Source organism: Pelobates fuscus, chromosome 4 (genome assembly GCF_036172605.1).
Source record: "Pelobates fuscus isolate aPelFus1 chromosome 4, aPelFus1.pri, whole genome shotgun sequence".
In the NCBI taxonomy this organism is placed as follows: domain Eukaryota; kingdom Metazoa; phylum Chordata; class Amphibia; order Anura; family Pelobatidae; genus Pelobates; species Pelobates fuscus.
In genome coordinates this window covers 80,573,676-80,588,362 of record NC_086320.1, presented here as the reverse complement: position 1 = coordinate 80,588,362, position 14,687 = coordinate 80,573,676, and the positions used below count along the sequence as shown (strand labels likewise).

Below are 14,687 nucleotides of genomic sequence, written 5' to 3'. Positions count from 1 at the left end.
CTGTAGGTATAACAAAATTGTGTAAGTATATAAATGGACCAATACACAGCTTAAGGGTATTTGTAATGAATTTAATTAGTAGGAATACAACTGGGAATGTATCAAGAATATAAGATATCTTATGCTAGCATAATGTTCACATACAGTAACTAAGCTGGTTATTGTGAGTTTTTACAGCAAGAAGTACTTAATGCTTAATGACTTCATTCCCCGCCTCCTCCTTGGCTGCTATAATGCTGCTGTAAAGTTTAACCTACAAAAATGGTTGTGGAATGTGGGAGAAAGGACATTGGCTACCATTTAGAGAAGGAAACCCTGGCAAAGGTTATTTAACCAACACTATTTCCTTTATATATTTCAGGTTCATTTCAAAATGGCTGTAGAGCCAAATGGTGCTAAAAAGACCTCATATGGACAATTTTGAAGTATTTATCATGACTTTCCCACGTATATTTTTTTTATTGGTTGCCAGAGGAACTGGTTAGTCAGAGGAAAACATGATTTTACATTTTTGCAAAGACATATGCAAATTATTTTACATGAACTATGGAATCTGAATCAAACATGGAGCTGCATATGTCAAGACATGAAGACTGCTGACTGTAATCAATATAATTCCATACAATACGAGGATTAATATATAAATATGAAGAGCATAAATTAATTTAAAACACAATAATCAGGAGACAAAATCACCAAAGGATGAGTTTTACAAGATGGAATTTCTGCATGACAGGAATGGGGATTTTTACCTTTTTGTTTGACGTTGGAGTAGATCTATGGATAGCGATAAAATATTTTCAGCAAGAACTTCATCTTTATGGTTTATTAACAATTTTTTTCATTATTGTCGGTGCAATAATAGTTCAGGTGTTTAGCTACACATGGTTTAAGGATGTTGAGAAAGACAGCAGGAAATTAACATGGATACTTGTTGTTCATCTCTTCCTATCAGGAATATTCGTTCGGTAAGTTCATGATAATGTGATCACTGCTGGTTTAAGGAATTCACAAGGAGAGTAGAGGTGGGGGGCTAGGGGTGGCTGAAAAAGCCCTTCTAGCTGAGAGGTGTGCCCAACGATGCAATCTGACCAGGTTTAAAATAATTTGATAAAAGTTTATTACATACATTTCAACATTTCCTTTATTTTGGTTTGTATATTTATTTAAAAGTGTTTGCTCTTGCAATGGCCATTTAAGTGTAAGCTGACCTGCCACATCAAGTAACTTGTTTCTTTGTTTTTTATTTTATTGGGGCTGATGTGTACTATAGTCATTGCTGTCGCCCAGGAGAAGTGGGTGCTTGAGCGCAGAGCTAAATTTTGTATGTTTGTAATTGTTTTTGTATGTGTTTCCTATTAAGGGTAAATAAGTGTGTAGGGTTTAGAAAGATACCCCTCTTTGTCTCATTAGAAATTGTTTACATTTGTAGCATAATTAGCAGGAGTAGTGGGCGTTTGAGCACAGGACTTAATTTTATATGTTTCATAAGTAAATATATCAATTATATAGGGTTTTAAGCAGAAACACTGCACATATAGACTTCTACTGCCATGACCACTTATAAAAGCACAAGTGGCCATTGTAGTTGGATTAACTCTTTAGGTAACTAAAAGCCAATGTTAGTTTTCTTTATGCCATTATGGCACATTTACATAATTTTCAAAAACTGAGGATGAATGGAATGGAGAGTAGTATAGAGGCTAATTCTTTAAAGTACCACTCCAAAGTTAAAAACAAATGTATCAATTTAACATTGGAGTGTTCCTTTTTGGGTAGATTTAGGGCCCACCACTGCTTTACTTTAATTTTTATTTTTTTTAAACTTATTTTTTTTCAGCGGAGAGACTATCTTTCCACTGCAGCTCCTGACTACACCTGAGAGATCATCATTCACTACTGTTAATCTCTGTGCCAGTCAAATAATCCTCATAAAAAACTTTGGAGACATAAGGAGCATGAGCGACAGTTGCAGTGTTCTGCCAATAGAATGCTTCTCACAGAGAAGCACAGAATCAAATACTTCTCTATGCAAATCCCCCATTGCTCCTATGAACTGGCATCCAAAGCAAGACAGCAGGAAACTCAACCGGCTGTCTGACACAAGAAAGCTGCAATTAAAGTTTTTTTCATTTTAATTTTGTATTTTTTATAAAAGTGCAGCTTTTCTCATGAAATTGGCACTTTAAAGGGACACATTAGTCACCAAAACAACTTTAGTTTAATTAAGCAGTTTTGGTCTAGACATCATGCCTCTGAAGTTTCACTACTCAATTCACTGCCATTTAAGAGTTAAATCACGTTTGTTTCTGTACATGCAGCCCTGGCCAGATCTCCCCCGGCTGTGACTCACACAGCATGCATGAAAAAATGGTTTCACTTTCAGTCACATGTAACTTACTTTAAAAGTTTTTATGTCCTGCGCTTTAAATTTAAAACTTTAATCACACACAGGAGGCTCCTGCAGGGTCCTGCAAGCTATTAACAGTGCAAGAAATTCTAAATTATACAGAATTTGCAATAAAGGAAGTATAAACATTAGAAGACTCTTTACAGGAAGTGTTTATGAAGGCTGTGCAAGTCACATGCAGGGAGGTGTGACTAGGGTGCATAAACAAAGTGATTTAACTCCTAAATGGCATAGAATTGAGCAGTGAGACTGCAGGGCCATGATCTATACACAAAAACTGTTGCATTAAGCCAAAGTTGTTAATGTCCTGCTTAATGTCCTGCTTCTTTGCTTGGTGCCAAAATTAAGTTAAATGGGCGTCAACAGCAAGCACAGAAATCTGTTCAGTAAGCAAAGAACTGTGGTTAAATACATTGTAAAATTATGAAAATTTGTCATTTTCAGGTAAGTTGACTTAGTAATTTTATTCCATCTCAACAATTCTTTACTCAGTGGCATAACTACCACGGAGGGGTTGCAGCTGCGAACGGGGGTTGCAGCTGCGAACAGGCCCGTCACTCCAGGGATCAAAGTTGTGCTGTCAACCCCTGTGACCGGTGGGCCGAAATAACTCCAGGGCCGGTGCACAACCGCACCAGCCCAGGGTGCGCAGTAGCTGGGTGACTGCATGTAGTGCGACTGAGCGGAATACTATCTCAAAGGAAGTGCTCCCAGTGAGACACATGGAGGGGCTGGTGGGTGAGAGACATGGAGGGACTCAGGGGGGAAATGAGACACATGAAGGGGCTGAGGGGGGCAGAATGAGACACACGGGGAGCCCCAGGCCAATTTTCACACCGGGGCCCGTGGTTTCTAGTTACGCCTCTCTTTTTACTCTAAACATTGAGAGTTGGTTATTTAGCTTTCCACAACTTACTCTTTAGTGAGTACATTTTAAAAAAAAACAGTTTTGCTTAGACTCCTATGATAAGGCAACTAAGGAAAATATAATAATATAGGCACATTTTGTTCATGTCCACATTGAAGTATGTAAATTCTTAGATTCTTCCACATCTACACCATCATTTATAAATTGTAATATTCAAATATAGTAGTTAAATTATGTTTGACTTTCTTGAGATTTTTACTGAAGAAATGTTTTTTTTTTAAATTATTATTAATTTTCAATATATATGACAGTATAAATATCTCTGTGTATTTACAGTAACTATTATAATTTGTGAGTAAAGTTTGATTATGTCTATCACATGCCTTAAATGTAGAGATAAATCCACATAACGTATCTGTCTAGGTAACATAGGAAATATAATCCGGATTCCAACCCTTAATATAATATTTTTAGATAATGTATATATTTTATTCTTTAGGTACTGGTATGCATTGAAGTATGGATATCTGGCAACATTATCCAAACAGAAAACAAATGATTCTACAACTAAGAAGAAAATAGCTGTGGAAGCCATGACAGATCTGAGCATGCTACGTGTATTTAAAACTTACCTAGAGAGCGTTCCCCAGCTAATTCTTCAGATTTACATCCTGATGGAGCATGGCCGGATAAGTATTGTTCAATGTATGTGGACAGATATCTATGATTCCTTCCTGATGTTTAATCTTCTTAAACATATTTGACATTTTTATTGTTGTGAGATTATATAAGACTTTTATTTTTAATCGATTCTTTTTCAGTTTCATATATCATTGTTCCTTAAGAGGATAAATACACATCCATCTAGTATGAAAAGGCAGCAAAAATTATGAAATGATTGAATCGGTTTGCCAACTAGTGTTTATTATTATTATTATTATTATTATTATTATTATTATTATTATTATTATTATTATTATATCCTATTATTTCATTACAGGTTACCTCCTGTTTTGTAGCTACTCCTAGCAACCAGACCATATAGAACTATCAGAGAATGTTGACAATGAAAGTAGACAGGTTTATTCATAATAGGAAGGCTTCTAAGGTATGCCTTTCTGCTGTGAATACTAGGGTAGAGTATGTGTGGGACAGTGGCTTGACACAAGAGTCAGGTCTTCAACACAGATTAATAAATGAGAAAAGAATATACCCATGCAGATAAGTGCTGCGGAATTAGTTGGCGCTATATAAATACCAATAATAATAATAATAATAATAAGTGGAAAAAAAATCATGTAATTATCTATCAGTTAATAAGGTTACCACATTTTTGGGAAAAAATACCGCCCATACTAATTAGCATAATTAATTATATATATATATATATATATACACACACACACCATAGAAAATACGCAATCCAGCGCACTCGCTTATTCACTAAACAATGTCTCACAATAATATCTCACAGTTTGTAATAGTTTTATTTAAAAACACCTCACCTGGTCAAAATATAATGGGGGTTTAGCTGCATATATTGCATAAGCCTGCCACACGAGAGCTCTTATGAGATCAATCCACTTACTTGGGAACTACTTCCTCCTGGGACTCTCTGCAAGTAAAGGCTAAATAGGATCCTGGAATGAGGCACCTGTGACAGGGAGGGGTGCAAAACCCAGGAGTTGGCCTGTACTCAGTGGCGTACTAAGAGGGGGGCGGGGGGTGCGGTCCGCCCCGGGTGCCACCAGTTAGGGGGGTGCCTCCAGGTAAGGGGGTGCCTCCAGGGCTTGTGACTCTGTGAGCTGTGTGGCTGCACAGGGCGCCAGGAGCCACACAGCTCACACACGCAGGGGCTGAGAATTCAGCAGTACAGTGTACTGCACGGAGAAATGGGGGCGGAGCCAAACCGGATGCGGGGGCGGAGCTACAGCCAGCCTCCATTTGCTGCCTTTCATTGCAGCACACTGAGGGGAAGCAGGAAGGAGGCCCTGTTTCCCCAACTCCAACACACCAGGGACTCACTGACTGGACTCCTCCACCAGTAAGTAAGAGAGAGAGAGAGTGTGTGTGTGTGTGTGAAACTGCTTGTGACTGTGTGTGTGAATCCCTGCCTTTGACTGTCTGTGACTGTGTGTGTGAAACTGCTTGTGACTGTCTGTGTGTGTGAATCCCTGCCTTTGATTGTCTGTGACTGTGTGTGAATGTCTGCCTGTGACCAGTGGCGAATCTGATCCGTGCCCCCCCCTACCCTGACCCTCTCCCCCCTGACTGTGGGTCCTTCCCCTCCGACACATACATACAGACACAAACACATTCACACACACCCGACAGACACATACATACACACATGCAGACACATACATACAGAGACACAGACACACACATACATACACAGCCATACATACAGATACACACATACAGAGACAGACACACACATACACACATACACACATACAGAGATACACACATACAATCATACACACATACAGAGACACAGACACAAACATACATAAACACATACACACACACATACAGAGACAAAGACACAGACAAACACACACAGAGACACACACATACATACAAACACAGAGTCACAGACATACATACGGATACACACACACACACACACCCCCGACAGACACATACATACACACATGCAGACACATACATACAGAGACACAGATACACACATGCATACACAGCCATACATACAGATACACACATACAGAGACAGATACACACATACAGAGACACACACACATACACACATACAGAGACACACACACACATACACACATACAGAGACACACACATACACACATACAGAGACACACACACATACACACATACAGAGACACACACACACATACACACATACAGAGACACACACATACACACATACAGAGACACAGACATACAATCATACACACATACAGAGACACAGACACAAACATACATAAACACATACACACACATACAGAGACAAAGACACAGACAAACATACACACAGAGACACACACATACATACAAACACAGAGTCACAGACATACATACGGATACACACACACACACAGACAGACACACATACACACACACACAGACATACATACGGATACACACACACAGAGAGACAGACACACATACATACACACATACAGAGACACAGACACACATACATACACACATACAGAGACACAAAATGTTTCCTACCATGTGTGATTTCCCTGGGGTCCAGTGGTGGCTCAGCCTGATGGGAGTCAGAGTTCTCACTCTGACTCCCTCCTCCTTTCTGTTTCCTTCCGCGCGGGCTCTCAGTATGCTGGGAGGAGTGACGTGCGGTCACTTCCTCCCAGCGTGTGATGATCTCATCACAGGGGTCCGGTCGCGCTCTTAAAGCACTCAGCGCAGACCGGGCCCCCTTACAATCCATGTCCATCGGGTGGCCCCTTAACATGCGGCCCCGGCGGTTTGCCGCGCGGGCCGGGGCCGCAAAGCATGGCAGCTGCTACCCGGTCGCGGGGGGCCGCAGGGCGGCCGGGCCCCCTGGAGTGCCGGGCCCGGTCGCAGCTGCGACCGCGGTACGTACGCCACTGCCTGTGACTATCTGTGACTGTGTGTGAATGTCTGCCTGTGACTATATGTGACTGTGTGTGTGAATGTCTGCCTGTGACTATCTGTGACTGTGTGTGAATCCCTGCCTTTGACTGTCTGTGACTGTGTGTGAATGTCTGCCTGTGACTGTGTGTGAATGTCTGCCTGTGACTGTCTGTCACTGTGTGTGAATGTCTGCCTGTGTCTGTGAATGTGTGTGAATGTCTGCCTGCGACTGTATGTGTGAATGTCTGCCTGTGACTATCTGTGACTGTGTGTGTGAATGTCTGCCTGTGACTACCTGTGACTGTGTGTGTGAATGTCTGCCTGTGACTATCTGTAACTGTGTGTGAATGCCTGCCTGTGACTATCTGTGACTGTGTGTGAATGTCTGCCTGTGGCTATCTGTGACTGTGTGTGAATGTCTGCCTGTGGCTATCTGTGACTATGTGTGAATGTCTGCCTGTGGCTGTCTACCTGTGACTGCGTCTGTGACTGTCTGCCTGTGCCTGTGTGTGTGAATGTCTGCCTGTGACAGTTTAACTGGGACTGAGTGTGACTGTCTGCCTGTGACTGTGCATGAGACTGACTTTTGGTGACTGTGTGTGTGACTGTCTGCCTGTGCCTGTATGTATGAATGTCTGCCTGTGATTGTCTACCTGGGACTGTCTGCATGTCACTGAGTGTGTGTGACTGTGTGCTGCCTGTAACTATGTTACAGTCTGCCTGTAATTGTGTGTGTGTGAGACTGTGTGTGTGTGACTGTCTGCCTGTAGCTGTGTGTGTGGGACTGTCGGTCTGTAACTGTGTGTGTTACTGTCTGCCTGCAGCTGTGCGTTTGACAGTGTGCAAGTGACTATGTGTTTGGTACGGTGTGCATGTGGCTGTATTTGACAGTATATGCGTATAACTGTGTACATCTGACTGTATCTGACTGTCTTCGCCCTGCAGTGAGTCGGCACATAACATCATCCAAGCATCGGCGTCATATTACAGGATGTGCAAGGGACGTGCGCATGAAGAGCACAGAGATCCCAGCAGCAACCACTGACTACCAGGGACTGAGGATCCACTCTAGCCCTCCCAGAGCAAGGTAGGGAGGCTGGGTGGACCTCTTAATTATTAAATGTGTGCATGTATGTGATGTTTGCGTGTGTATATCTAATTATGTGTGTTTGTAATTGTATGTGTGTGGGTCTGTGATTGTGTATGTATGTGTTTATGTGTGTGGTTGTGTGTGTATCTCTGTAGTTAAGTGTGTGTGTGTGTGTGTGTGTGTATCTCTGTAGTTAAGTGTGTGTGTGTGTGTGTGTGTGTGTATATATATATATATATATATATATACACACACAACACACTTAACTACAGAGATACACACACAACCACACACATAAACACAGACATACACAATCACAGACCCACACACATACAATTACAAACACACATAATTAGATATACACACGCAAACATCACATACATACACACGTGTATATATATACATACACACACAATCACAGATATACACACAGACATACACCTATTGTGTTATTGTGTGTGTATATAAATGTGTATGTGTTTGGTACATAGCTCCCTTATTTGGTGTCCTTAAATATTGCAATCCCACATAAGGATAACAATAAGGGCGTTATCTACTAAACAACTGAAATTAGGAAAAGGTTTTTTTTTTTTTTTTATTCATCTTTTAGCTGTTTAGTTGATAATTCTCTAAACTGGTGTCCTTATGTGAGATTTCCATATTTAAAGATACCAAATTAGGGTTCTGTTTAGCAGATAGCTCCCTTATCCTTATTTGGTGTCCCTAAATATGTCAATCCCACATAAGGATAGCAAATAAGGGAGTTATCTGATAAACAAAGATCGACGTTAAGGAAGTCAGCTAGCCCACGAACAAGAAATCTGGGTGGCTAATGTGAATTATATGCAAATTTGTTGACTGATGCCAACGTGCACTGCATGCTGCCAATGGCAGCACATTACCCCATCCCTTAGTGAAAAGTTTTAGTGCCCCCCCCCCAGTTTGGATTGTGGTATCTTACCCCCTATATATTGTTTCTATGTGTCTATGTATCTGCATGTGTGTCAGTGTGTATTTAGGTGTGTGTATGTGTATATGTGCATACATCTCAGAATCTCGCCAACACTACACACAAATACAACCCTGCATTTCAACGTCACCATTATATATAACCACACCACTGCCTTCAAAAACCACACTACATAAAAATGCATGCCTGCATTCAAACGCCAACACCACATACAGACACACATCCTACATTCACTCAAACATACTCCATACAAAAACATGCTTACATTTAAAAGCATAAACACTGCTTAATACTAAATACATAAAAAAAAAAAAAAATTGTGGTTGCTTTTTACATTTTAAAGTTGGGGGGTGGAGGGGGGCGGTGCCAAAAATAGGACCCGCCCCGGGTGCCAAATGCTCTAGGTACGCCCCTGCCTGTACTCCCAAATATATAAATGAAACCAAGAGGGCTGCACTCACCTGAACATGCATACATTATAGGGTGCTGCTGGGGCCAAAATATACAAAATACAGAATCCAGCGCACTCGCTTATTCACTAATCACTGATTTCAAATCTCACAGATTGTAATAGTTTTGCACCCCTCCCTGTCACAGGTGCCTCATTCCAGTATCCTATTTAGCCTAGACCTGCAGAGAGTCCCAGGAGGAAGTAGTTCCCAAGTAAGTAGACTGATCTCATAAGAGCAAGCATTAGGCTTTTAGAGTAGGACCTGCCAAGAATGGGGTACATTGATGTTGTCGCAGGATTACACAATATATGATCACATAATGTAACTAAACCCCCATTATTTTTTGCCTAGGTGTTGATTACAATCTGTGAGATTTGAAATCATTGTTAAGTGAATAAGCGAGTGCGCTGGATTGTGTATTTTGTATGTTGTATATATTGGCCCCACAGCACCCTATAATGTATGCATGTTCAGGTGAGTGCAGCCCCCTTGGTTTCGTTTATATATATATATATATATATATATACCAAACAGTATAAAGCCAGCACTCAAGGAAGCAAGTGAAGAAAGATTTCATTTAAAAAAAGTGTCAACGTTTCAGTTCGTAAAACAAACTTTCTTCAGGACATAATATCAAATAAAATAATTAAACCGCAATAAATAGCAACAAACAGATCTACATTACCCAAATCACTTGTGTTGGAGCATCCGAAACCCCTCCGTGCGCCTGCGTGCCGTATAGATCCTCCCACCGGGATCTTATGCCGTTCCGTGCTTGGGACCCTGTTGGCATAGTGATATGTATACAAATAGAACGTGAGCAACCACGGTGTCCAATACAAGTATTACAATTATTCACTAAGTGTAAAAGACAAATGTGAAAAGAGGTATCTTACAAAATAGGATAAAAGATCATAATGGATAATCATTCAATGATATAAAGTGCATGTAAATACATATTTAGTCAAGTTTGTGAGGCTGGTATAAGAAAGGTTTGAAGTGAACCATGTGGTATTAACTCATAATAGATAACCAATGCCTCGATTTTTGTAAGTGCATCTGTGCATATGTGCATAAAATGCCGTGTCCCCACGCTATGTGCAAATAAACTCGGAAATGTAAAGTGCAGTGGGTAAACAATGTTCACATAATGCTAAAGTTATAGTGCTGAACAAGTGACATGAATTTACAAATTATATATTGCAAAAGGCCAATAATATTGTAATCTCTCAGTAATTAATAACACCTAAATAGTAATAGATCCAGAAACATATTATTAATAGAGGTCCTAAATGTCTCATATAGTGTACATCATTTCTCGGACTGAACAACATATAGATCCTAAGTGAAAGTAATCAATAGTTAAAACATGGTAATAAGTAATCCATTAGCTATCTGAGTGGATAAATAAAGTGACAAACAAACAATGTATCGAAATATTGTAGTCTCCACAATACTTTGTTGAACTGAAGACATAAAATATATCTCAAAAAGAAAATGTATATAAAAAATATACATGTACAATCCAATCAGAGAAAGCAATAATCTAATTCAATCTGTGGACTTGGAAAAAAAACCCCAAACATATACAAATAGTATATATCTAATAGATATAATGTATCTAAACAATGTACATCATAAATACAAATAAATAACTCTTTCCAGTTAGAAGACCAAACATGTCTATGAGGGAGGCAAACGATTACAGGGACCCTCCAGGCACCCAGACCACTTCTGCCCAATGGAGTGGTCTGTGTGGCAACTTCCACCACCCTTAAGCCTGCAAGTGTAATTATTGCAGTTTTTATAAACTGCAATAATTACCTTGCAGGGTTAACTCCTCCTCTAGTGGCTGTCTATCAGACAGCAACTAGAACACGAAAAGTGTTTTAAACTACGCTGAACGTCCTCACTCTATGCATGAGGACCTCCATCGTCGCCGAAATCCACATAGGAAAGCATTGATTAAGGCTTTCCAATGGGTAGTTGTAATGCGCGTGCGCGCCCAGTTGCATGACCAGGAGAGTGGGCGGAGCCTGACCCAGCGCCGTGGGACATAAGCTCTGGACTCAGGTAAGTCACTGAAGGGACATGGGATGGGGGGTGGGAGGGAAAGGGACACTGCAGGGTCCTACAGTGCCAGGAAAACAAATGTTTTCCTGGCACTGGAGAGTCCCTTTAAGGACTTCTGTTCAATAATATATTCCTTACTATACATAAATATATACATAACATCACAAGACACAATGTCACTTGATGTTAAGTAACATCTATAAGAAAAAAAAAAATTTGAAAGAGTAAAAATAATATTTAAATCACCAGGAAACTATTTACTATGTGTGTCTGTCTAACTGTACATGTAGCATTCTGTATTTGTAGCAGCGTGTATGTATACTATCTGGATGAGTGTGAGAATAGTAGTGTGTATAGCAGTGTGTCATTCTCTAAATGTGTGCATAACATTGTGTACCTGCTGTTGTCTATGTGTGTCTATGTGTCTTTGTGTGTATGATTTGTCTACGTGTGTGCCAGGTGGTAACCCTATCTGACGTCTTTGTAATGTACACACATTTTTTACTGTAGGCAAAAAATACCAAAAAATTTTCAAATAAATATGTTTACTTTTCTACCTTTTATTTTTTTGTATAATGTTCTTACTGGTAAAGGCAGGAGGACAATGTCAAGACAAATGAAAAATATTTTAATGGAACTGAGATTTATATTGATGTTCTCATAAAAAACTGGTGAATTTGCAGCAATAAACTGGCCTAACAATTTGGAGGCAATTTGTTTTGTTTAAGTTAGATGTAATTTACTGTGTTTAATAAACTACAAATAGAATGAGAAATGAAAATTGAACAAAACAATATTTTTGAAATGAAAAAAAAAAGAAAAGCCTACATAACAAATGGCTCCTTGAAGAATCAAAAAAATACTTTCTACGCCAGCATGTTAAAACAATCCTATACTTTGCAGATAAATCAAATGTGTGTTCACCATTAAAAAACAAACAAACTAATAAACAAAAACAATAAAAATTGTTAGATTGAAAAAAAAACTAAACTAACTGTTTATGGTCTATGTTAATGTAATTTAGATTTATTTTCCACAAACTTTTGCCAACCCCCCACCTATTAAAAAAATAACAAAAGTAAAAAAAAAACACAGATGAATGTGAAATCTGTTATCTAGTGTCTGGACAATTCCTCTGTGCAGTCACTCTTCCTTCTCTGAGAACATAACTTGTGGTCATCTCTGTCCAATTCAGTAGCATCGAGGACGCAAGCGCAATCTGCTGTTGCAAGCATTGAATCCTCTCCATGAGACGCACTAACTGCATCTGTCGTCGTCATGCTATGAAGACGATGCCAAACATAAAGACCTTCAAAAATCTAAACTTCTCAATGAGGAAGCTACTCTAGTTGCCCTAAGCCTAACTGCCACTACAGATGTGATTTAGGCAAATTATCAACATTGCTGTTTTAAGTAAATACATGGTTCTACAAATTTGACTGGCTGCTAAAATCACAAGTTTTCTGCCCATTTTGTTTTTATTTTCTATTATTTGTAATTGTCCTTATAACTTGAAAATGATGGCATCCCTCCCAACACTGAGATATGTGACCAGGGCACGAGGATGGAGACAGCACGGACAAGAGAAAAAACAAGATGTGCTTATGTATACATTTTTCCAGTTTGTTAATGTTAGAAATGAAAACATAATAATGCTGTGGTTCACCCCCAACTCCAAATTACAACAAAAAACATTGATCTGCAAACACACAAAATAATTCCCAGTTGCCCAGTTAGATTGAACTTTTCATCTTGGGTGCCTTGTCTGTTGTGTCTTCAGTTATTGATTTGTGTAGATTCCCATGTTCATTGTGTTTTGTTTATTTCAGATGCCTCCATTTTGGTGTCAGTATCCAGTATTTCATGGTCTACTGTCGACTACCAGATGTGCTTACGGAAATCTCTGCCGGGAACAAAAGGAATGAATGTTGGGTTACCTGCCGTCACTTACGTACTGTACAAATTTTTCACTCTGACCTCGTGGATAGTGAGCATCGTGTTTCTCCTCTCCTGCAAACCCTACCTGTTTGCTATTCTTATGACTGTGCTATGGGTAGCAGGCTGGTGTTGGACATTGAAGCAGAAAACGGACTTCTGCAGTTCCTCGGAGATGGAAATCCTGTATAGAATTATAATCGGATTTATACTTATTTTTACCTTTTTCAATGTAAAAGGACAAAAGACTAAAATCCCAATCTCGATTTACTATTTCGTCAGGGTGCTTACCGTCACAGGGATTCTCATATTATGCTTCTACTATAAACCTAACTTAACGCGCACTTTACTTTTCACTATTTTAAGCATTGCTACTGTTCTTTCCTTGGGATTAGGCATAATCTCGTTAATCCTTTACTATGTGTGTTTTCACCCAACCCTATGTGCTAAGGAAATCATGGGAGATAAAGTTGATGGGGACTCATCTGAGCAAGTTAGCAGAATGAAACGTTTTATAATGCCTTAACAAATGTATTTTTATTTTTGTTTTAAATAGAATGTTGGTGTTTAAATAAACTAGAATGTGTTTTTACAGGGATGTGACACTCATTTCTAAGTTTTACTTATTATTACTGTTGTTGTTATCATTATTATTATTGTAATTTATAAATTGACAACATATTCTGCAGTGCTGTACAATTGTACAGAACAAACTGAAAAACATGCCACCAACAATAAGTCTATTTATCAATAATGAGCATTCAGGTTTGGAAGATACCAGCAATCTTTCAGTCCCTCAACCTTTTGACCTTAGTAATCTAGTTATCCTGCAAATAATTCTCTGTGTACAGTATCTCACAAAAGTGAGTACATCCCTCACATTTTTGTAAATATTTTATTATATCTTTCCATGTGACAACACTGAAGAAATGACACTCTGCTACATTGTAAAGTAGTAAATGTACAGCCTGTGCATTTTGTTTTGTATCTGAAGGTAATTTTTATTTCCTTGTAAATCTGTCTTAACAATTTTAGGTTTCTTCCCTTTATATAAAAATAAATAATCTTTTAAGAGAATACTTTACTAAACTGGCAACCGTTATAATAGCCAAGCTGAGTACTGAAACTAAAATTGTTAATTGTTATTTTTTTTTTTCACAATCTGGTCCCCAGGACTTAAATACTGCCTAATTAATGTAACAATATCTCAGAGTGCAATATACTCCAAAATGATTACAATTAAAAACATTTAAAGTAAGTTAATATCTGATTGAAAATAAAACCATTTT

At 39.0% G+C, this 14,687-nt stretch overlaps 1 protein-coding gene across 1 annotated transcript; it reads left to right on the top strand.

Annotated features, from left to right (window-relative positions):
* The first annotated feature begins 365 nt into the window (after nt 1-365).
* On the top strand, nt 366-13,924 carry XKR9 (XK related 9). Its single transcript, XM_063450387.1, has 3 exons — nt 366-968; nt 3,778-3,983; nt 13,293-13,924. Exons 1-3 carry the CDS (start codon nt 703-705, stop codon nt 13,922-13,924), a joined length of 1,104 nt encoding a protein of 367 aa, XP_063306457.1. The 5' UTR covers nt 366-702.
* The last annotated feature ends 763 nt before the right edge of the window (nt 13,925-14,687 follow it).